This window comes from Periophthalmus magnuspinnatus, chromosome 9, assembly GCF_009829125.3.
Source record: "Periophthalmus magnuspinnatus isolate fPerMag1 chromosome 9, fPerMag1.2.pri, whole genome shotgun sequence".
In the NCBI taxonomy this organism is placed as follows: domain Eukaryota; kingdom Metazoa; phylum Chordata; class Actinopteri; order Gobiiformes; family Gobiidae; genus Periophthalmus; species Periophthalmus magnuspinnatus.
The window spans coordinates 19345577-19368436 of NC_047134.1; the positions used below are offsets into that span (position 1 = coordinate 19345577).

Consider the following 22860-nt stretch of genomic DNA (forward strand, 5'->3'; position numbering starts at 1 on the left):
TGGTATGATTAGAACACACACACACACACATGATTAGAACATGTATTACACACATGTAACATTGTATGTTCCGTACTATACTCCATCTATAGCTCAAGTTATGGTGGGGTAGAGCATGCTCCTTACAAGTTACTCCTGGACGATACATCGTGTACCTTAACCTTGGTGTTATTAGATGTCTAAACATGTTGATGGACAAGATGGTTGCCCTGATCAACCTGTTAAACTGACATAGTCTTGGATCCTTCATGCTGGCACTCTCCCTTCCCCCTTCAGCTCCAGAAGGATGCAGGATGCTTTCAAGACACCCATCCCCCTTTGCTATCTGCCAGTGTGCTGGTTATGGAGCTGTAGTCAGATGGCCATTTGATCATATAAAACCAGGATTAGTCTGTAAAATACTAGCCAGGACTGAGCCCCCGCTGTGGCTTTCCTTTATTTGATGTGTAGAAAGCAGCCTATTACTGTCTCTCCTGGAGCTTTATTAAATATAGCTCTTTTGTATTGGAAACCAGTGGGTTGAATTTCAAGCTTAAAACCATCATTTGTTCTTTGCAAATGTAATTAGAATGCAAACTCGACAGCGCACAAATGACACAGGGCTATAGGCTGGTAAACAAGGGTTTCAAATGTTTATTTCTGTAATATGACTGGCAAGTATATAAATTGCATTCTTACTTGCATTCAACAATTTGTTTCCAATGGGGTTTTTCTTTCACCCCATGGCATTTTTACCTGTTCAAATTCTCCCAATTCTTAAAAAATAAGTGCACAAAACGTCCACCTTTAAGTTATTGTTCAACATTCAGACATTCGGATCATTGGAGGCGATGATGGACAATGCTGTGTGTATGTAGTAGTTGTAGTAGTTATATGAAGTTGTGTAATGCATCACGCCTGAGACAAGATGGAAATGAATGTTCATACAAGTGCAAGTTTAAAAAAAAAAAAAAAAAGTTTGGACACTGAATATGTATTTTTGATTTCCAAGAACAATAATAATTCATCAAATGTTGCCAGTGTATACTGATAGTAGCAAGATAAATATAAGTACTTTTAAAATAACTAAATGCTTGAAATGCTTATATTGTTCTTCTTATGGGGAATAAATAAAGATTTTGAAAAAGATAAGCACAATTTTGGTGAATAAAATATGTACTTTCCTCAAAATTAGTTTTTAAAAAATGTGTTTTTAAATTGTGTCTTAAGGTATAAATAGCAACTTTGTGTTATAATGCTATGCTATGAAAATGAATAAAGATTTTGAAACGCAAGATGCCCTGATGCTAAAAAAGCGGGTCTGCCAGTGCCTGTGTATTAATCTTGTTCGTTATTCGAGGTTTCCACACCTGCTTCAAAGAGACAGATGTTAACAGCACCAAAGTCAGCAGTGGGTCTTAACAGTGAGCAATATGGTACAGTTCAGTTTTGAATGTTTGTCTGTAAAATATGAACATAAGGTGAAATTTACAACAAGAATAAAGCAATAAGAAATAAATACAAATGTGTTGGTAGAAGAAAAAGACAGGACATTTTTAGGCTGGTTGGAGTCTCTCTGATGGTATTTAAATTACATATATTATTGATGGTATTTAAAGTTGAAAAAAAGTACACAAATATATGTACTGGTGACTTATAAAATGAAATACCTCTAACTATGCCACCAACACTGAAAATTCCATGTAAAATGAAGGGACATTTTATACCCAACATATTTTTCTGGTAGTTTAAACTTTCAGTAAAACAAAGATGCTGCCATTTATTTTAACAAATCATTTTTTCAGGCCAAGGTTTAGTTTGTTTTCATACCTGAGAGTTTCGACTGCTCATTTGTAAAGATTTTAAAATTTTAAATATAATTATGCTAACTATGTTTTTGTGAGATTAGTAGTCTAGCCTGTCTTATGCACTTAATCATAACGCTATGTCACTACCCCTATATGTTTACATACACATAAGTGCTCATCTAAAACTTAACTGTACCACGTTGCTTGGTGAAAATTGGTCTGTTTATGTCCCTATTTGGTGCCTGCGCTGTTGGAGTCCGGGCAGCGTGAGTGGGAGGAACAACCACGCATGCATTCAACCCTTTCATTCACAGGCGGAAGACAGACTGTAGATGGACAAACTAAAACCCCACGCACAGTACTTAACGCTTTCACATGACGTGTTAGAGTGGACTTTTTTGCTTAGAAAAACAAAAATTCACAATATATTCTTGTTTCCATTTTCCCCACCTAAGCAACTTTTTTTTCATATTTTTACCCCTGAATTTATCTCTCTGAGGACAGTGACGAAACAAGTATGGGCTAGAAAAATGATATTTTTGAAGACACCTGCCCACCTGCGTCAATACATTTCACCTGTAGTGTTCTGAACTAGCGTGGCTACACATTTTCAACAAAAAAAGCAGCGTATTCACCCTAAACAACTAAACAATCCTATTTATAAAGATTTTGATATAATATATATTTTTATCTTTTTTTGGTGTATCATCTTCATGCGCTAACAGAGACTCGCTAATGTTGGAAATGTAAGGTTGTTGGGATATTCAAATTAACATTCAGCCATTTTGAATCACCTTCCCAATTTGCGTCACTAGCTTGTCTCTTCCTCTTTTATATTTTTTAATTCACATTTTCTAACTTATGTAATTTTTTTTGGCTCTATTTGATTAGAGACAGGATACGTTTGAAAATAAAATCAATCAACCACAAAGAAAACCATTCATTTTTTGTAAATAGGAGCACCATGTTGAATCGTGAACATACAGCAAAGCCAGGAGGCACAATTGTAGACAGTCTAAATATTCGACTAGGCTGTGCAAACATAAAAAGTACATTTAGAAAAACCTCTCAACAACCGCACAAGAACATAAGCTATGACTAATTAAATAGATATCTTCTATATATTTAGTGTTGCTAATAAATACATTTGTTGATAGACATAGAGATCTCTCTTTCTTTCAACTATTTACATTAAAAGTTTCTCTTTTGATAAAACAATAAATAGCTATAATGAAGGCAAGTCATGGATAGATAGAATATGACATCGGTAGTGGCTTTTGAAATGCAAACGCACAAAGGAGGATATATTTCATGACGTCCTGTGCAGGTTTGCTCTATAAAGCCTGGTTAGTTCTTTGTCCCGCCTTTCAACAACCCGTTTCAGGCAGGAAGTACATCCAACAGTAGTAATAATGCACCTGCCTTCTCCTTTAAAATAAGCACAATAAGTGTTACGAGATGGTTCAATAGACTGGCATAGTTTAGAAAAGTAAGCTATATATGAATGTAACATATATACTGGCACATAAGAGGTCTGCAAAATAATTTAAGTCTATAGTATTTAAAACTGACCAGAAGTAGTTGAATAATATATATATTTATTTAATTGTTTTGGTCTCCTCCTTTCAGAAATCTCATATTTTAGGCATTTATATCACTGCCACCCAATAGACTTACTGAGTTTGTGACATGTGTGCTAATTTTAGCTACATAAACTGGCTACATCGTTGGTTGAATGTCACAAATTTAAATTGAACTAGCAGGAAAACTAAGCCATACTAAATTGAACCATGCCGTTGCACTTGTAGCACCCAAGATTTAGTGGAATGTGTCTATTGGCTGTTCTCTGTCAGTTAACTAGAAATTAGCTCATTTAGAGGACAGCGAAGTACCTGCCCATAAATACAAACAAGTATTCCGGGGCGACCATTTGTTGTACCCTTGTCGCCGCTGAAGTTCAAGAGGTGAGCAAGGACATACACTGGTTTTCAGATAAGCGCCACAGTCTTCAGAGAGAGGAAATAAAATAAAATCTACCCCAAATCCCCCCTAGCCCCTTCACAATCTCATGCTGCACGAATATTTTTAAAACTTTTTCTGTTTTTTGCTTTTGAATAGCATGTGTGGACATTTACACAGAGGGAGGGTAGTTAGTTGGGCGCCCGACTCACCAGGCTTTGTACTAAGGGGACGTATTGCTGTCAACAGTCTAGCTTATTGTCCACACGAGACTCACAAAATGGCGCCTTAAGTTTGATAACATTTAGGGCGGCAAGTTTTTTTTAAAGAGACAGTGTAGTAAAAGATGACGTTTTACAAAAGTGCAAAAGTCCCATGCACAGATGTGTGATTGAACTTTGGGAAAACTGTCTCGGAGATGGTTTTTCGTGAGAGTGCGTGTGTGCGTGTTTAAGACCATGGCGGATCTTCCCATGGCTCTTGAGGCGTACAAAAAGAGGCAGTGGGACATTGTGTGGTAACATTCTCTGGCTGAAAGGTGTATTGTATTTTCAGAGGACGGACAAAATGGGAGAGAGGCGGAGAAATGACCAATGGAGTGTCTTTGAAATCCCACTCGTTTTGATTGGTTTGTAGCAGAGCGGGCAACACCTTACAAACTTAACATTGCAGGTGTCTTAAAATCTGGATGGAAGTTTGAGTGTGACAACTTGTACGCTTGGTCAATCCTGGAGGGTGCTGTTTGGGTGCTTGGTTTGGGATTAGGAGGTGAGCAGGAGCGGCTTGAGCCTGTCAGGAGCGTTCTGCAGATGGGGCAGACTAGCGCTGGAGTAGCCCTCATCACTGCAGCTGCTCCGGAGGCTGCCCCTCTCGTCCCCTGAGTCACTCACACTAGAGGTGCTCCATTCCAGGTCACCCAGCAGGAAGTCTGTGCCCTCCACGTCCACATCCAGATCCTCTGTGCGGGGAATAAGAGACAGGGGTTAGACATTTTTAAAAAGAAATTCCCAGATAATAATCGCTACCAAATCTATCACTAATGATGAAAAAACAAAAAGAAAATACCATGGTGACATAATGCACACATTAGCAAACACAGCCAGATATGTTTTTAGATTGTCTGAAAACTCACAAAAAACATAAAATGGATCTAAACAAGATATTTACAGGAATCTGTGATCAATACAGGCATTCATGGTCCCAATGTGTTTTATTTTCAACAAAAAGGTGAGAGTGTCCAACTGAAAAACTGCTGGCTAATGCTAGCTAGCTTGCGACTGTAATCTTATGTCAGAGGGACTTGTTTAACAGTACAAAACCAGCTCACCAATTGTAGTTCCAGTTAAGATAGTTGATTATGGCCAGATTGTGTTACAAAGCTAAGATTAAAGTCTAGCTACAGTAAAAGAGCTTCTGACAGAGCAGTGCCTCCAGTTAGCTTAACCTTCTCCAACCTGTAGATGACATCAGCTGCAAAGTATCAGAATCAAAACTAGTATATGACCACATGGTAAAAAAAAAAAAAAAAGAAATACTGTTAATATGTTCTATGGTCAGTAATGAATGTTTTATTACATACAAAATTGATAATGAGAATCAAGATTTTAGTGTCATGATGAAATAAAATCCAGTAGAATAGAGTGAAGACAAAAAAGTAAAGTAGAGCAGAGTAAACAAGAACAGCGATGAGTACAGTAGAGTACAGTAGAAAAGAAGAGGTTCCACTCATGTGTCTGATAAAAACAACCGAATGTACAGTAGTTGAATTTACCACCTCAGTCATTTACTATAACCCGATAGCTCCACAAGGACTTGTTAAGATAAAGAATGAGTCAAAATCTGAACCTACTTTGACTCATATATATCCTACAATGATAGTCCCACAAGCACCCTTTCAACACCTCCGAGCTAAAAGGGGTTCTGTGTGGGATGTAACAGCGCCAATGCATCTATTTCAATGTTTAGTCAACACTCAACTGTATAAGAATTTTGGGACATTTCATTTCAACAAAAAAAAAAAAATCTGGCAAATGTGAAATGTTGGGTAACTGTAGTTAACGGAAAAGTCAGTCTTTGTTTCCATAGTGACAGTTATGTAAGGTGACAGCTTCATAAATGAACAAAAGGCTGTTTTTGAGCAACAGTTTCTCCATGAGTCTGGACCACAAGGGGTTTCCAAGGGAACAAAAGGTCTAAGTGCAAAAATATTAATCAATAATGAAGTGATTCTTAAGTCTCTTTAGACCTGTGCTATGTAAAAATATAAGTGAAGCAATAAATTGATTTGAATCATTATGTACCAAATTTATTAAATACATTTTTAGCTTTAAGTGTGAGTCTAAATTATTGTTTCTGGGAGTTTTCATCCAGAACCTGCCTTTCCTTCTTTTTATTTTTAGACCAAACTGTAGTCTTTTTAACAGATCACTGACATATACAGTTAGACATTGTTGCAAAAGAAGTTAGTTACATTTTTACATGAAATGACACAGATTTATACAAGTGCATGAGACAGGCCTTCATATTTTTGAAATTACTTTGTTTAGTGGGATAGTTTTTTTTTGTGGTAAATATTTAAATATTCATCGGTCAAGTTGCAGCTGAGAAAAAAAAAAAATATATATATATATATGAGAAATATTGTACTTTTTACCTTTATGTCAGATTTAGCTTAGCAAGTTTAGCAACCTCCTTATTGGGGCTTAGCATGTCTTTTCTCTATATACTGATTCTGCCAGTGTGTTTGTGTGCTCGTGTATGTGATGGTGCATGTATTGCTGTGTGTGTTTGTGTGTATATATTGCTTGTGTGTGCGTCTCACCCTGGTCGGAGTCGGACTTGTCAGAGGCCGGTGTGGAGCCGGTGCTGTCCATGCGGGTGCGTTCCACCCCCAACTGCTCCAGGCGTCTCCTAAGGTGTCGCTGCTCTCGCTGGAGCTGTTCTAAAGTGTGCTGTGCTCGCCGATCACTCTCCTCCAGTCTCTGCACACACACATAAAGTCCATACGTATCACTTACTGTCAAGGGTGAAAGGGGATTACACATTCTAACTTCAATACAATTCTACAATGAAGGCTACTACAACAAAATCTGAACGCACTGGCTATATAAAGTCTCACACTATACGGCGGTCACTGGCACAGACACTACCAGTCAAAAGTTTGGACATTCCTCATTCAATCAGAGTATTTTTTTTAAGTTTACTTCTTTCTACATTTTAGATACCTATATCAAATATGTGATGCAAGATGTATGGACTTATGTAGCAAAAAAAGGCTAAATAACTCAACTTGCACTTTTTATCAAATCCTCAAAGTAGCCATCCATTGCTATTTAAAATCTATTTATTTTATCATGAAAATAAAGAAGAAACCAAACTTTTGACTGACAGTGTAACTATCTCCACTGTGACCATTACGGACAGCACATGAACTGTTTCACAAATGTAAAAATATGCCAAATCACAGTGCATTCGCTTTACAGGGAAAAGGTCAAGATACTTTTTTTCCTTTGTGGCTGAAGTGGTTAGAGCACTCGTCCACCAACCCAAAAGTCAGTTGTTTGACTCACACTCTGACTAGTACATGCTGTCTTTGTGTCCCTGGGCAAGAAACATCACCCACCATGTGTGTGTGTGTGTGTGTGTGTGTGTGTGTGTGTGTGGGGGTGTGTGTGTGCATGTGTGATTGGTGGTGATCAGTGGTGGGCCATGGATTCCATCAGTCTTCTCTAAGACAGCTGTGGTGGCAGGTTATCACCACTGAGTATGGAGTGAATGAATAATGCCTAAGGTGTAGCATTTAACAGCAAACAACTCAATATAATGTGATTTAATTGTGTTTTATTCCTGAACATTCTAGCAGTGTAAATTAATGATAAGGAAGGCACCTTGTATAGATTCTTAGCTCTTTATACAGATGTAACCTTAACTGCCCTAACCGTTACTGAGCCAGGCCAGACAGACAGATAACACTAGCCCCTTCCTCGCCCACACCTCCTGATTTGGATGCTCTGATTGCGATAGCGTGTCTAAGTGCGCTCATCACCTTGATGTGGTCTTTGGCCTTCATGAGCAGGCTCAGCGTGGTGTGCCGGCTCGCGTCTGGTCCCAATGGAACGAGGGATTTCAATCTCTCTAAACACAGCCGTAGATGTGCTCGTCTGTGGGGAAAACAAAAAAGAGGAATATACTTAATTTCTTACGCTTCATGCCTGGCTTGTGTTACTGAGGGATCTCTTCTGATAAATTTTAATTTACTTTGTCAACCCAGAAAATTGCTTTAATTTTCTCGATTTTTTGTTTAATTTACTCATAATAAAATAAATATTTATAAAGATTAAATGGGCATTGCTTACACAGTGACTCTGTCTGCTTCAGTAGCGGCTGCATGGAGGCCTCAGGTGACCTTTGTTATCTTATTTAAATAAAGATAAGTTGAGTTCAATTAGGCTGGGAGAGTGTGCAGTGCCAATATACGTAACATGGTGGCTATCATTGCGGGGACTGCAAATTTGTTAATCGAGATTCTTTTCCACAAACAAAATGATTAAATCAGACTTAAATCAGACTAGAAACATACTGCAACAGCGCTAAGCAAGAACTTAAACGTTCACTGTGCAAGTTTTCTGTTGGTGGGTCTGTGACCTGCTTGTCTGTTGATAATGTTATTGTTTGGCCCGGAATGTTCCACAGTATGGTATAAACGTGTTTTTTGTACATTCATTACATGCATTTATATTGCCAAAAACACCAACATGAAGAAAATAAGCTTATAGACCCTCCACTAAAAACTATATAATGCAGATAAAAACAGATACTGGAAACAACAGGTCCTATTAAGTTTATGACTGTTAGTATTACCTAAAACTATGCTACTAATTAATGAAATATTTGTAACTATAAGCATGTTTCTGTTAGCAGTCATGCCACAACACACAGCACTTTAACAACTCTTAAGTTGTCAATTTATAACACCAGTTACTGATACTTTAGACCACTGTAATTAATCTACTTGCACTGACTGATTTTTACCTTAGTTTAATGCATTCCCTTATTTGTTATTTTATCATAGTTTATATTATTATTATATGTTTAATGCTGCACCATAACACCAAACCTAATTTGTGAACTTTGTTCACTGACAATGCCAATAAAACTTATTCCGATTTTGATTTAGTTTGATATTTAATAAGTTAATAAGTTCCTCTCTCTCTGTCCCCCCTGCCCTTCCTCCTGCTGTACTTGTGTGGCGCTGGTAGCTTTGGCAGCTGTTTGGATTTGAGGTGGGCGTCTGTGAGCACTTGACCTGCTGTTATACAACACACCTCCGGGCAGCTTGGTGCGTACGTGTCTGAGCCCAGGGAGAGTGGGCGTGGGTGCCGCGTCACTGGTTAAAATGGTTTTGGGGCAGGCAGCTGTGGGCTTCACTGTGCTCTGTGCGAGTGCAGGTACTGAAGCCGGAAAGGCTGCATTCAAATGTGTGGATACATTCATTTGCTTGTGCTCATCCCGTTCAGACACAGCCAAATATCAGCCTAGTTTTAAACAGGTCTTAAATCAGGACTAAATCATAAGTGAACTAGAGGTGGGCAATATATCTAATAATCAGTAATATGAATAGCACTAGGTAGTATTGTACTACTGTATTGTGATACTGCAGATTATGAATATTAGTCATCATCTAGAATACAAAATGCTGCAATAAAGAACATATTAAAAATAAAAATAGAACAAGCTTGTGCTCAAATGTTTCAAATAAGGGTATAAAGTGATATTTCTGCACTTTTGTGTGCAGAAATGTATGTATGTGTGTGTGTGTGTGTGTGTGTGTGTGTGTGTGTACAGTCTCTCCACATTTGTCTGATACAACAACCTCAACTCATAAAGACATATTTTAGCACATTTCTGCTGAATAGGTAAAATATCTTCTAATAATTGTTATTGGGATAAAAATGTTTAGAGACAGTATGTTTTGTTGATTGTCCAGTCCTAAATAGAACCCCTTAAATGCAAAGCAACATAAACAGTACCATGACTAAGGTTAAGGACAGGTTAAAGGCAAAGCTAGGATCAAAACATACCCAGAAAATTAAACCACTACAATACCAGTATAATATTGACCTAGGTCAGTAGAAATCAGGACAAAACCAGGACAAAACCAGGTCTAAATGTTCACTAAATCAGAACCAGTCTACACTAAATATTTACACTCAACCTAGACGCAAACATGCATCAACTAGACCAGTAATAAACAAGGGCAAACAACCCCGGAACAAACTGTAGATGTACGATATATAGTGGTTCCCTAATGCACAAGTTTTCCTTTTCACAGACAAACACACCATGCAAATGAATATCCCACGCGCACATTCAAAGCAGTGCTATACAGCTGAGAAGCAGAGCCTGCTTCTCAGCTGACAGTCCAAAGGGCAGGCAGATTGTCATTACATAACATGGAAATGCCCTGGCCTCTTCTGACATAATAAGGATCATTGGGGCAAGCCGCTGTTTGTTACACACTGATGATGAAGAAAGCAGGTCACATGATCAGACCGCTCAAAAATACCATGAAAAACATGTATTCTTACTATGAACTGACTCGCCTCTCCAGAGATGTGACCTGTGACTTGGCCTTGTGGCATCACCTGCTTGTGTCCATGGAGCTAAATACATCAAATGCACAATGTGAAACATTCCTGGCAAAGTAATCAAATGGAGACAAGTAGGTGGTGAACCCTCCACCAGAAAAGAACACAGTGTCTTAAAAATTTTGATGGAAGTTTTGACTACTTTTAAGTGAGAAAACAATAGTAAACATATCTCAGTACCAAACCGCTACAACTACTTCTACAACAGGTTATTCAGGTCCAGTGCAGTGTGTCAATAGGTGAGTGTACTATCTCCTGCCTGTTCAAACAACTTCCTCACATTTTACAGATTCTACGTTCTTGTCACAAGAAATGTCATATAAACATTTGCAACTTGTGTGTAACCTCCAGTGGCTCATCTCTGGCCTCTCACCTACTAAAAACTCCAACTAGGTCAGCAGAGCCAACCTTTGACAGAGCAGCAGTCAGTCAGCCTCTTGCGTGCCTCGGGACTTGACTTTTGAACCCTGAGAGTAGCTGCAGTGTATAGCTAGCAACAACGACGGCCCAAAGCTAGCAGGAACATAGTGAAGGTGAGGCAGGGAGTCTCGTTAAACAAACATGCACCCAAATTAGTGAATAATGATTAGATCTGCTAAAGATAAACAGTGTAGTGAAGATTGTCGTATGATTTATTGTTTGTGACGTCATTCATTTATGAGATTTTTCCTGTAGTCGAGCCTTAGCTGGGGCACACGCTGGATAATAGTCTTTAAAATGCAGGGACTTAAGTGATGCTGATGATAATGACTCAGTTCTGGAGTTACTGGTGAATATTTCTTATTAAACACTGATCATCTTTTCCGGTGGTTGAATTCGCCTTTGATCGCTGCTATTTTGCATAAAGACAGAACTGGTCTATAGCTTCGAGTAGAAAAACTAGTTATGGTAGTCTTCAAAGCGAATAATTCATGCAGAAGATATCTTTATTTTTGATATGTTGAACAGTCCTTGGTGCAACTATGATCGCTCTAAGCTGCTTCTCTTGTATTAGCCAAGCTAATATTGCAGAAGAGGGAGGAGGGGGAGGGGTGCTGTTACACTGGCTTTGGTGTGAATACTTTGGGTCTCCTCTGAGTAATTTACTACGTGCCATCAGACTTAGCGGTGGTAGAAAAACTGGCAGGAAAAGTAGTTGATGCTTCTCGAGTAGTAGTACGGCAAGTTCTGCTTCTAATTTTGACTTGAGACGAGTCTGAGGCTTTCTAAAGAGGTGTGATATGCACAGAGCTGGATCCCCGGGTGCCATGTATTATTCAGACCGGGCTGGTTTGGATCAGCTAGCACAGGGTGGTGACTTTGAGAGGGTGATGGTAGCGAACAAAGACAAGTATGAATTTAATGTTGGCTTGGGGCAGTGGAACAATAAAGGTAATGGAGACTGAAAAATATACAAGTCCAAATCATTATCTCAATCTTCTGCAATGTTTATATGAATTTTATAAGGAAACTAAATGGTAGCCATCTGCAAAAACATGGTGAAATATACAGTGTACTGAGTTGTGGAGAGGCAAGATGGACTGAATACATCTGACCGATTGCTGAAACAAAAGAAAATGCTAATATGATTAATAGTTGTTTTATAAGTCAGTTTGGCATATAATAGGTTCTAAGATCTAAGGTCAATGTTGTCAAGTTCAAAAGGACACTTCTCACAGCTCCCCACAGCAACCTCCAAAATATGATTCTTGTTTTGGTGTTTATGCTTTATTAATCTTCCAGCCAACTGCTACTTCTCTCAGTGTTGTTAAAACTATCTGACAGTAGGCGCCATAAGTTTGACACATTACAGATTGTGTATGCTTGTTTACACTACAGCTAAGTGCATCAATAGTATTACTTCACAGTGACCTGCCTGAATTGGTGTTTTGAAGCCGTTTTGGCACCTGATTGGTTTTCCTGTGCCAACTTGGATTTATTCCTTTAGATAATTCTGGTTCCTCCGACTCGAATGACAGACAAGAGTTTTGACGTTGGTCTTGGTTATGCAAAAGTGATATGAACAATTTGTAATCACTTGTGTATGTCATTATCGTTTTACAATACATTTCACAGCACATGGAAAATACTTAACACGGTGTCTCACTACAATGTGCTTGTGCTCTGATCTATCATGTAAACGTTGTCATGCTTTCTTGCACCCATTTACCCCAATAGATATATGCATATCAATACATACCTGTTTTTTTCCATTTCATTGTGCGTAGACCTGTGAAGACAAGCAAAAACACATGTTAGAAATTTAAAGGATTTATAATATTTAAAGGGGACATATTATGCAAAATCAACTTCATAAATCAGCTTTTAGCCTTTTTATGTAAAATGACGTCTTCCCATGTCATTTGTTTACAGTGTTGTGGAATACAACATGGATTCATGCTTGACCAATGATAAATCTATATTATCCTGCATCTTAGAATTGAGTGCTCAATGACCTACGTATGCTGTATTCTATATAAGTATTAGAAACAAGCATCCTATGTTTAACGATAACCCAAGAGAACTATACAATACATTAACAATGAGAGTTCCCCAATGCTGCAGTCTAAGGCCTTACTGCAGGGAGAAAGAAACAGCGTGGGAGTAAGTGAGCAGCAGAGCTGACGAAATGAAAATACTGGAATACAAATTTAATAAAAATCATAAAGGAAGCGGCAACGGCCTCGCAGGAAGCTTGTGTTTTTTTATGAGCAGGAGTATCTTACAAGCCTGGCGCTCCATGGGTAAACATAGTAACAGTAACTAGAAACAGCACAGACCCTCAAGCCCAGGCATTATCCACTGTAGCTTATACAGTTTCTTTGGTTCCTTCATTTCAAAGTCTAGTGTCTTGGATTACCTAGACAAGACCAAATTAGTGTTCTCTAAATGTGTTGAAAATCAGATACTATCAGATACTAGATTAAAATTAAATTTGAGCAGGTGGCAATACTAACATTCACAGGACAGAAATGAACAGTTCCTGAATAGCTTTACAATGATCTTGAGATGTATCAGACCCAGTACCACATAGACTAGTATATGGCATGGACCACTATAGGCTCTTTTCCATTGGCACGGTTCACTTGAGGCAGCCTTGGTGTGTCTCCCTCCAGCTGAGTTGTGTTTCCATGTTCCAGGCTTTGGGTCCAGGGGCAGGACTCTGTTGCATGAGACACCAATGGTTTATTGTCAGTTTTTTTCTATTGTCTGGTTTTTGTGTCTTTTTATGTAATGCAGTGGTTTTGGCTCATGTTAGATGTATTATGCACTGGAAATACTATATTTTCAATCTTTATACACAAGTGCAGCTCATTATTAAACAGCAAAGAGCTGCTGTATTCGTGCTTTGTGTTGCAACATGTATTGGCTTAACATATAAAGTTGCCATAAATGTAAAAGGAAGAGTTTTTTTTTTTTAATTTTCATTGTGGTGTTAGTAACGAGTATTAAATCTATTACTTATCAAGAGGAATAGACTCGATACTCATATCGAAATTTGAATTTTAGTATTGTGACAACATCAGTCCAAAGAAAAAACTCAAGAAATTAGTTTTTTAAGAGAAATTCAAGACAAATTACATAGAGCTAATTTTGAATTAAGCACATATATTCCTTGAAAGTGTGACAAGAATACATCAACATTGCATCTGTATGAATATTATAATTATTATAGGTATTGTCCACCAAAGTTTATGCATTTGAGCTCCTTCAAAGCGTACCCTTAGCATTTAAGTAGATACAGGTGTGTGCCAGTGACCAGTGACCAGTCAAAACCAAATCTCTTGACATAACACAGAGGACAGGATGAAGACTAAAGTAAGAAACTGGGTCAAGTGTAGTTTTGGGACACTAGTTGCGTGTGAATTAGGGCAGGTGGGCACTGGCCAGGGCAAAAGCCAGAGAAGAGGATCCTCCCTCCTCCACCTCACTTTGACCTTAATCTAATCTTAGCTCGGTCACTGTCATTGCAAAAGGACACGTCCCTTCTCTGGACCACGACTTGAGTGGATCTCTTGTGCTAGGGAGATATACAGTTATACTGTTAAAGAACATCTGTGCAGTACATATGTGTGATATTCGGATTCCATCTTGCATTTTGATAACTGTATAGTCACTGTTGACAAAGTTGACCATGTAGAGTCACAATTTAGTATTTGTGGCGATCTCAAACCTGGACAAATTCAAATTATTTGATCAAGATAAACATTGTCTGTGCAAAGGTCAGAGGCTTTGGTGTGCTGACCCCAGAGAGGAAAAGCCAAAAGTATAGAAGATTATCTGGGCAGATGTTCTTTAAAAGCTATGATCAAGCTTCTGGTAACCTATTTTTGGAACGGACGAACCATTTGACTATCACTATTCCAGATACATTTTTAAAGCACCACTGCTTCTTTGAGGAAGCACCTTTTAGGACAAATCTTTTACTTTTAATTTCTATTCTCCTTTTTATTTGGCAACATTATTTGAAGAAGTAAAAATGCTACCATGAAATATGAGATAAGGAGTATTTTTTAAATTCTATTTTACTTTTTTTATAGATAAAGTAAAACAAGTAGTAACTCCAAATTGGTTATATGCAGATGTTAGTGTGTGTCTGTGGCATGGGGTGTCCTGTTATTTTAGCTGCCACTTGGGGGGCTGTGGAGCTGGAAACCTTGAGCATTCCTGTTTGGGTCAAACACTGGTGACATAACAGTGAAATGATCCTAGTTCAGGATACTGCCCTGTCCATTGGTCTGGCTGAAACTCGGCCTCTGCCCTGTGGTGCCAGAGTACAGATGATTAGTTAAAAACAGGGAGGGTCTAATATGTTTACATTAGACACACATATTTTAATCGTGGCTTGACATTTAATATGCACATTTAATAAGAGTAGTGGTTTGCTGTTTAATTTGAACTAGTTTTCCTTCATGGAGGTCTTAAATACTTTAGTAAAGTAGAGTTAGCAGTAGGCCTTTCCAGTACTGTAGCTTGTTTACTTAATTTATCATATCATCTGCTAAACTAAACAATTTTAGTTTCTGGCTTTTGTGCATTTTTCTGAATAGACTAAGTTACATAAAATAGGATTCCAGAGTGAACAGATGCTAAATAAAAGTACTAAATGAAAAAAAAAAATTAATCAATGCTTGTTTGACCCTAATTGTTGAAATTGTTTGTCCACGGTTCTACTAATAATGTGAATATCTTATGAATTTCTAACACTGCTGTTGCATTTTACAGTCTTAATTAATTAAGTTGTTTTCCTCAAACAAACATGTAAAAATAAATATTGACAACTGACCATAGTCCCTAGTCTAACAGACAGTCATATGGCAACAGCTGTCAGACAGAGGTCACCTGCTACACTATTGTTTGAGCACACACCATCTATTTAAGGAGATCTCTCTTCTGATTGGATTAAATGGGTCATCAGGAAATGGCTGTTGATTTTAAACAAAAATGAACAACAATGTTATTAACTCTACTACGAATGTAAATGCCTGTAGGTGCTTTAAGCCAATGAGCCTTTGCTAAAACATGAGGGTGGAATCCTAAATGTAAAGGCCAGGTGAATTTAATCGTGAATTGTTTGAATGGTTGTTCGTTAATTGTAGTTGTTTTGTAGTTGCCAGCATTAATAAAGAAAAAAATATTAGGGCTATACAATATATTGCAACTGAATCGAAATTGCAAAAAAAATTAAAATTAATCAAATTATTCAGAAAAAAGAAGAACATATATGACAAGCTGAGATTAACCTGGGGGCAATGAAACCATCCAATAATCTAAAATTGTTTTAGATTTTAAGTAATGGTTTCAGATTACTCCAATATAATGGTAGCATAAGGTTTAGCAGCCAGTCCCCTCAGTTAGCAGCAGGTGTCTGTGATGGGGGAGCTAAGGCGCAACAGTGAACAAAGCTGAGGCAGAAAGTCATTTTAAAATGATAATGAAAGTTTACCTGGCCAGGTTTGGGTGACAATGTTAACATCAATTTCATTTCTTTTTCTCATTCAATCAAAAATAAAAACTTCTATTATTGAGTTGTGATACACCATATTTCTATGTTACCAATTTTCTCTTGAAACACATTTAATAAAATCAGAACTACAATCCAGTTTGTTTTCTTACCAATGGCCTTAATATGAACTTGAATCGATTGGATAATAACCTGGTATAATTATTTTAATAAGATTGTTACCTGATAAGCTAAAGGCCTTTGTTAATTGAAAACACTGGTGGACTGCAATATTTTAGAAGCAAATGATTCATTTAAAGTGCAACTGAAAGTAATGCTAAGTCATATTAACCATACATTACCCTAGATAGCTGTAATTCAACTATATCATTAAGTAATGAGCTACCCTCTGACAGCATACTTGTTATTTAAAACAACAACAGAGCAGGTGCACCTTGCAGCAGGTGAGCTCCAGTAGATATGTTTCACTATACAGCTCGTTGATCTTTTCACATTACCGTTTTTGTTAACAGCTAAATCCACAAGTAAACACTGACATTATGACAATGTCCTAAGCCCGCATCGGGGCCATATGTAGCTGCTTTGATGCATTTAGGTAAACTGCAGTGAAGGCCTCCATTTTCCCTGCTCCACACCTATGACAGGATCCCTGTGTGATTTCTATAGAGCGCTGCCCGCACGAGCACATACATGCAGGAGAGGGGGGAGGTCCCTTCATCTGTGTAATGGAGGGGCTGCTGGTTCTCTCCAAAGCTTTGCCAAGAGGAGGAAGGGTGGAGGAGGTGAGGAGGGAGAGAGGGAGGAAAGCAACACAGGGGAGGGGAGCGTCACTATAGCACTACTGACAGCGTACACATCAGTGCTAGCATCATGGTGACTAACCCTCCCCCAAAGCATCACAGAATATAGGGAAGCACCAACCTCATGCTACATACTGGGCGAACCACCACTGCCCTACATTTGAAGTCTACAGCTAAAAGAAGCGCAGGTCGATCAGGAGACTAGAGTTTACAACCAATATAAACATTTATTTTACAAGTACTGTGTAATAATAATATACCAGCTTGTAACTATATTGCACTTTGAAGGCTTGACAAGTTTCTTAAAGATTATTCTTCACTTCCACACTGGTGAGCCACTTTTGCAGCCACAGCTGCCCTGAATTAACTGAGCGATATGGCTGCTATTCCGTGCCAAATGTCTTTCTGGTTTTATCCAAGGACACATCACCTGTAAGCAAATACAGTAAATGCTCTTATGAGTATTTACTATATTTTCTTATTTGTGATATTTTTAAATTAATTTTGTTGTAAGATAAAAAAAAAAAACACCATTGTATTTTATCTTGCAAAGTAGCACAATCTAAGCACAACCACTACTTATGGTGGTCTGCAAGTTCCAATCAGCAGAATACATGGTTTTCAATACTTTTAAAATTGTATGAATGTATTTTAAATATATTGACTTAAACCCTGACAACTGTTTAAAAGCATTCATAGTTACTAAATTAAGACATTCACCTTGATTTTGTGCAGCCGAATTATATTGAATGCTGGAGATGCATTTTTCATTAAGTAACACTGAAGTAATACTAGAACCCTAACCTTCTGATGCTATGGACATAATGGCTTACTATGAGGAAACGTGGCTGCTGTTCTTGAATAGTAATGAGAAGGAAAAGGCTAACATAGCGTAAACTGTTGTGGAGTGGTCATTCAATCAAACAGTGCATCAAACAAGGTCAATCTCACTGCGGATGGTATATTGAACAAACATATTGCACTTATGCCCCAAGTATAGGACACTGACAGTTATGTAAACACACATAACTTTAAAGACAAACTGTGTGTGTACCTGTTCAATGTCACTTCAGGCAAAAAAGTCAAATAGGTCAAATGTGGTGAAGAAAAAATGGCAGCACTTCAAAGGCATTCAAAGTGATCTATATGGGAGAGGTGTATTCTTTTGGCAAATGTTCACAACCAGAAGATTGGCTGGTGAAACTCAGTTGGGGGAATGACAGTTTTAGACAACCAATGGTGCATCATTCTCCAAAATATTGTTCGATTGTTGATCTGTTTCATTACACTGAAGTGAGTGTTGTAATACTGAGTTTTACTAATGAAATTTTATATGAAGCAAATTACATACTTTCATATTGAACAATTGCAGACAAACTATCAGATGGTGATATGACATAATTTTTGTTTGCATTATTATCAGCACATAAATAAACAATATACAACAATATTCAATCCTAGGTATTTTGTCAAAAGAGCACAAAAGTCCAAGTTTATCTAAAGGTGGGTGTTGGCATTTAGTGTAAAACAAAAAACCAAGACGTAATAGCTCTTAGACGGGACATGTACTGACTGACTGCTTCACTATCCTTGACTTAAGACATGCCCTCAATTGTTTTTGCATAAACTACTATGAACTGAGAATAGAGAACCTCACACCTGTCTCTTTGTTATATGTATTGTTTGGGCCCATTTACGTTGCATAATAAACGTGGGCGAGATCAACATCCTGACCAACCTGCTGGATGTGGCATGGTGAACGATACTTGTTGAGCCGGCTTTATTAAAACAAATTAATGTTTTTGCCCTTGTCTTTATAATAAAGCCACACTATCATATTTTTCTGGCAGCACAACCCACCCACACAACTGCAAATATGGTTCCTATATATTTTATTACTAATTGTAGAAAAGACCATTTACCATTTGCAAAACAAATGCAAACTACAAATGAAATTTACCTCATGCCCTAATGTATCTGCATTGGATTTTTGGAGCCCTTTTCTTTTGTTACTATAAACTAGATGTTTTACCATAAATTCATTGGAGCATCTATTTACTACAGTCTCTGATAAGGATGTTATTAAAACATAATTGTTGATATTATTTATTCAAATATATTGTTCATTAAATTGTTCAAATTACTAGTCACGTAGCCTACTTTATTAGTTTATCAGTCTATAGGACCAAACCATGATCACTAAATGTTAAGTATGTGCTAGTGTGACATGAATATGACATCCATAAGTGATATCTAAGTATATTTGGATACATGTGAGTATTGGACACAGGGTTAGCCAAGGTAACAGACCTATATATAAAAACTATTTTTAGGCGGGTTCACCTTAAAAGTACCATACATCCTCACTGACTAATCTCCAGAGCAGGCGCACAGCCAGTTCACACCTCTTGAAGACGCATGACCAGTTTATCAAGCATAAACCAGCTACTGGAGAGGTGGACTGCATTAATTGACAGTTTGTGCATTACTAACTGTGATAGTGATTTCTTTTTGTATTATGCTATTTAACATTGTATGAGAACCAGTGGCATGGTATTTTGGTAGACACTCCCATTAATTATTATTATTAGTTTTTTAATAAATTACATTTTTATGATCTCTACAATAATCCACAGCATATAGTGATACTTCTACCCAGATGCTATGCTATTCTAGCTACTACAAAATCGATTCACAGAGGTAACAAAACATTCCAGTTAATCCTGAAGTTTGGTACTGTCTCATCACTTTGCACTTCGTGACACAATTTAATAAGTATTGCATCAGTGCAACTTCTGCTGCTTGCCCCAGGGCTCCAGCAATGATACAAGAGGCTGATTTGTAATTTTAGTTAGTGCACATGAATTAAACCATTCTATCTTTGAATAGAATGGTTAAATTAATGGGAATGTTAAAATTAAGAATTGATATTGCCACACTGAGGTAGTTGGGCAAGTGTGTAGTGTGTGGATCAGTTATCTTGATGGCCCCACTTCCCCTTTAGGGAGTTTAAATGGTACTGATGTTTGCAGCTGTCACACTAACAAACAGCACATTTTATATAGAGATTTAATGGGAGCTGGGGTGTGTGAGAAATTATTAGGTATTTTGTTACTAATATGCATTCATTTTTGTATTTATTAATTTTTTGTTTCAAAATTTACCATCTATGTAAAAAGGTTGCAAGGTTGTGCAATATTTCTATTATTACATTTTGAAATAATGTGTCTCAATAATACAGCTATTTTTTATTGAATACTGTATTAAATTACTTTTGTTTTGATTTTGGTGATATTTGACAAAAAATAATAATTTTATCTTATTACTTTTGATATACAGTCCAGTCTTATTAGAAAATGTTATATGTGGATAGTGTCTTGGTGCAAATGCTCCAACCTGATGCTTATTTGACGCACAAAGTATAAAAGGCAGCTTCAAAAGAAAGCCTGTTTCAAAGTAAACATGCATTAAAAGAATGTACCTGCTACTTATGTTTTTCTTGCTTTTGCTTTTCCTTTTCAAGCTCTCCCTCTCTTGACTGCTGATGAAGGGTGGGATTGAGGCATAGCCATGTTCAGCTTCTGCAGACAGATAAACAACACACAGTGGTCACATGTTGGCTTATCAGTTAGTGGTGCATATGAAAACCACAGGACAGGGAGGAACAAGGAAATAGGTGGTGAGAATAATCTTATTGAATATCCGTATGCTTAAATCTAACTGGGGCAGCAGTTGCTATACGTTTTGCTGTAGTTCTCCCCTCTGCCTGGACAATGATGTCATCTTGAACTGAAATAAACCCGCTACCGAACCACAACAGAGGGGAAAGGAGGGGCTCCCATAGAACAATGTCTCCTGCATCTAACACATGTCAATTATCATTATACCTTAAACCTCCCAAAATATTTATTAGTTTAGTCTGCATACATGCAGTTATACTGCATGCATGATGTGTTTGCACATTTTGAGTGGGAGGTGCATTGTGCAGCACTGTTGTGAAATCCCTTTAGTGCTATTTTTAATGCAATCCACACCAAATTAATACAATAATTAGGAATATTATGCAAATAAAAGCTTTTGAACTAGAGGTGTCATGACACAGTAAGAAAGACAGTGCTGCATTTACAAAACATGAACATTAATAGAGATGGGGTTTGTATTAATTGAAGATATGGGCAACCACAATGTTCTCTTATCTCAATTTAAATTAAATGTTTTGAAATACAAAAGGAAAGGCAAGATGCATTTTTGAAAGACCACAATGACATGAGGTGATCTAGAAAATTCCACATGACTAATCTAATAATAATGTAATGACAAATTGATAATTAAAAGATTTTCATTTAGGGGTCTGGCATTCACTATGGGCTGCATGATTCTTCTACACTTAAAGCATCTCTCTTGTTCTCCCTAATGTAAATGTACATAAACTTACCTCTTTCCCTGCGGTCAAGGAATTCAGCAGCTTCAATCAACATCTGCAGCATTCCGACCGACGCCATTTTCAACAATAACACTGATTATAATGAAACAATCCGAGGAGGGGATCCCGTGGCTGTGCACACAAGCTGCTTCTGGTCCTGCACTGGCTTCCCTCTTGCTTCCTTGACTCAGGTGGCTCGCTTTCAAGGCAAGATGAGCGGGTTCTGCGATGCAAAAACGGGCTATTTAAAAGTTAAATGTCTGGGTATCGTTACAGACTCAAGTGGTCTTTAAAGGATCTTAAAAAGAGGGATTTTGTGTTAAGCCAGGTGAAGGTAGCTTGATCGCAAATTCCTTTTAGCAAAGGTTGTTTTGACCCTTGAGAAAAAAAAAATCGTTTAATGGCAGTTTTATGTAACTATATCTTGTCATAAAATGAAAATGGTTTCCAAAAAAAGAAGACAGGCAAGGTTAGCTCAGATTAACTGTGGCCAATTTAACGAGAAAATGTCTCTAACTCAGTTGTTTATCAAAACGGAATCTTGTAAAATAGTAACGACGTCTTTTTCGATTTACAAAGACTTGCCTGGAGTAAAACTGCTGGAAAATGAGCGAGAAAAAAATGAGGAACAACGAGTGTTTATCAAACTGCTTCCAAATAGTGGCTTGTTGATCTGAACGATAGCTAACTACTGTACCACAAAGCTCCTGGCAGTGGCCATCTGATTGGATACTGGACATAACTACTTGAGCTCCTATTGGCTATTCGTCATTTCAATCATATGAGGGGGTTGGCCTTTACTGCAACTGGAGACCGTGGTCCACCATTTGGGGTCTGAAAAGTCGCTTAAAATACACAATCAAAATCCGAAACAACAAAATTTACTGAATGCCTGCAAATGGGCGATCGCACATGACATGAATAGAAGAATTATCGATACGTGTGTAAAGGTAGGGTTACCCATCCGCGTTCGGATTAAGTGTTTAGGGCTGGAAAGATAAGATACTGGGGCAACGATGCAAACTGAGGCAGTCAAATAAGCAGGCACTGAATCGAAGCTTCTTGATATGTAAATGTGACATTTATACTAACGACTTAAGTGTATATAGTTTAGCGTTGCACCATTTAATCAGAGTATTTTAATGATAACATAGTTACACATTTATTGTATACAAAAATAATCGATGCAACACGGACCCAAAATGGAGTCCGTTTTCTGTGCCACATCGTCGCACGCGCTGATTGGTTGTTTGCTCGTGACGTCCACAGCCATTGGTCGCCAGGTCCACGAGTTTAGGTG

The 22860-nt window shown here is 37.7% G+C and overlaps 1 protein-coding gene across 2 annotated transcripts; it reads right to left on the minus strand.

Moving 5' to 3' along the window:
* Window positions 1-615: 615 nt before the first annotated feature.
* LOC117376655 (max dimerization protein 1-like) lies at window positions 616-22247 on the minus strand. 2 transcript variants are annotated; one of them, XM_055224157.1, is made up of 7 exons: window positions 22146-22247; window positions 21573-21783; window positions 20619-20718; window positions 12573-12602; window positions 7792-7906; window positions 6568-6727; window positions 616-4704 (listed from the first exon to the last, which is right to left on the minus strand). In XM_055224157.1, exons 2-7 carry the CDS (start codon window positions 21637-21639, stop codon window positions 4508-4510), a joined length of 669 nt encoding a protein of 222 aa, XP_055080132.1. In that variant the 5' UTR covers window positions 21640-21783; window positions 22146-22247; the 3' UTR covers window positions 616-4507. The 2 variants fall into 2 exon arrangements, with proteins under 2 accessions (XP_055080132.1, XP_033829063.1); XM_033973172.2 differs by having other exon boundaries at window positions 21573-22241.
* Between the last annotated feature and the right edge of the window lie 613 nt (window positions 22248-22860).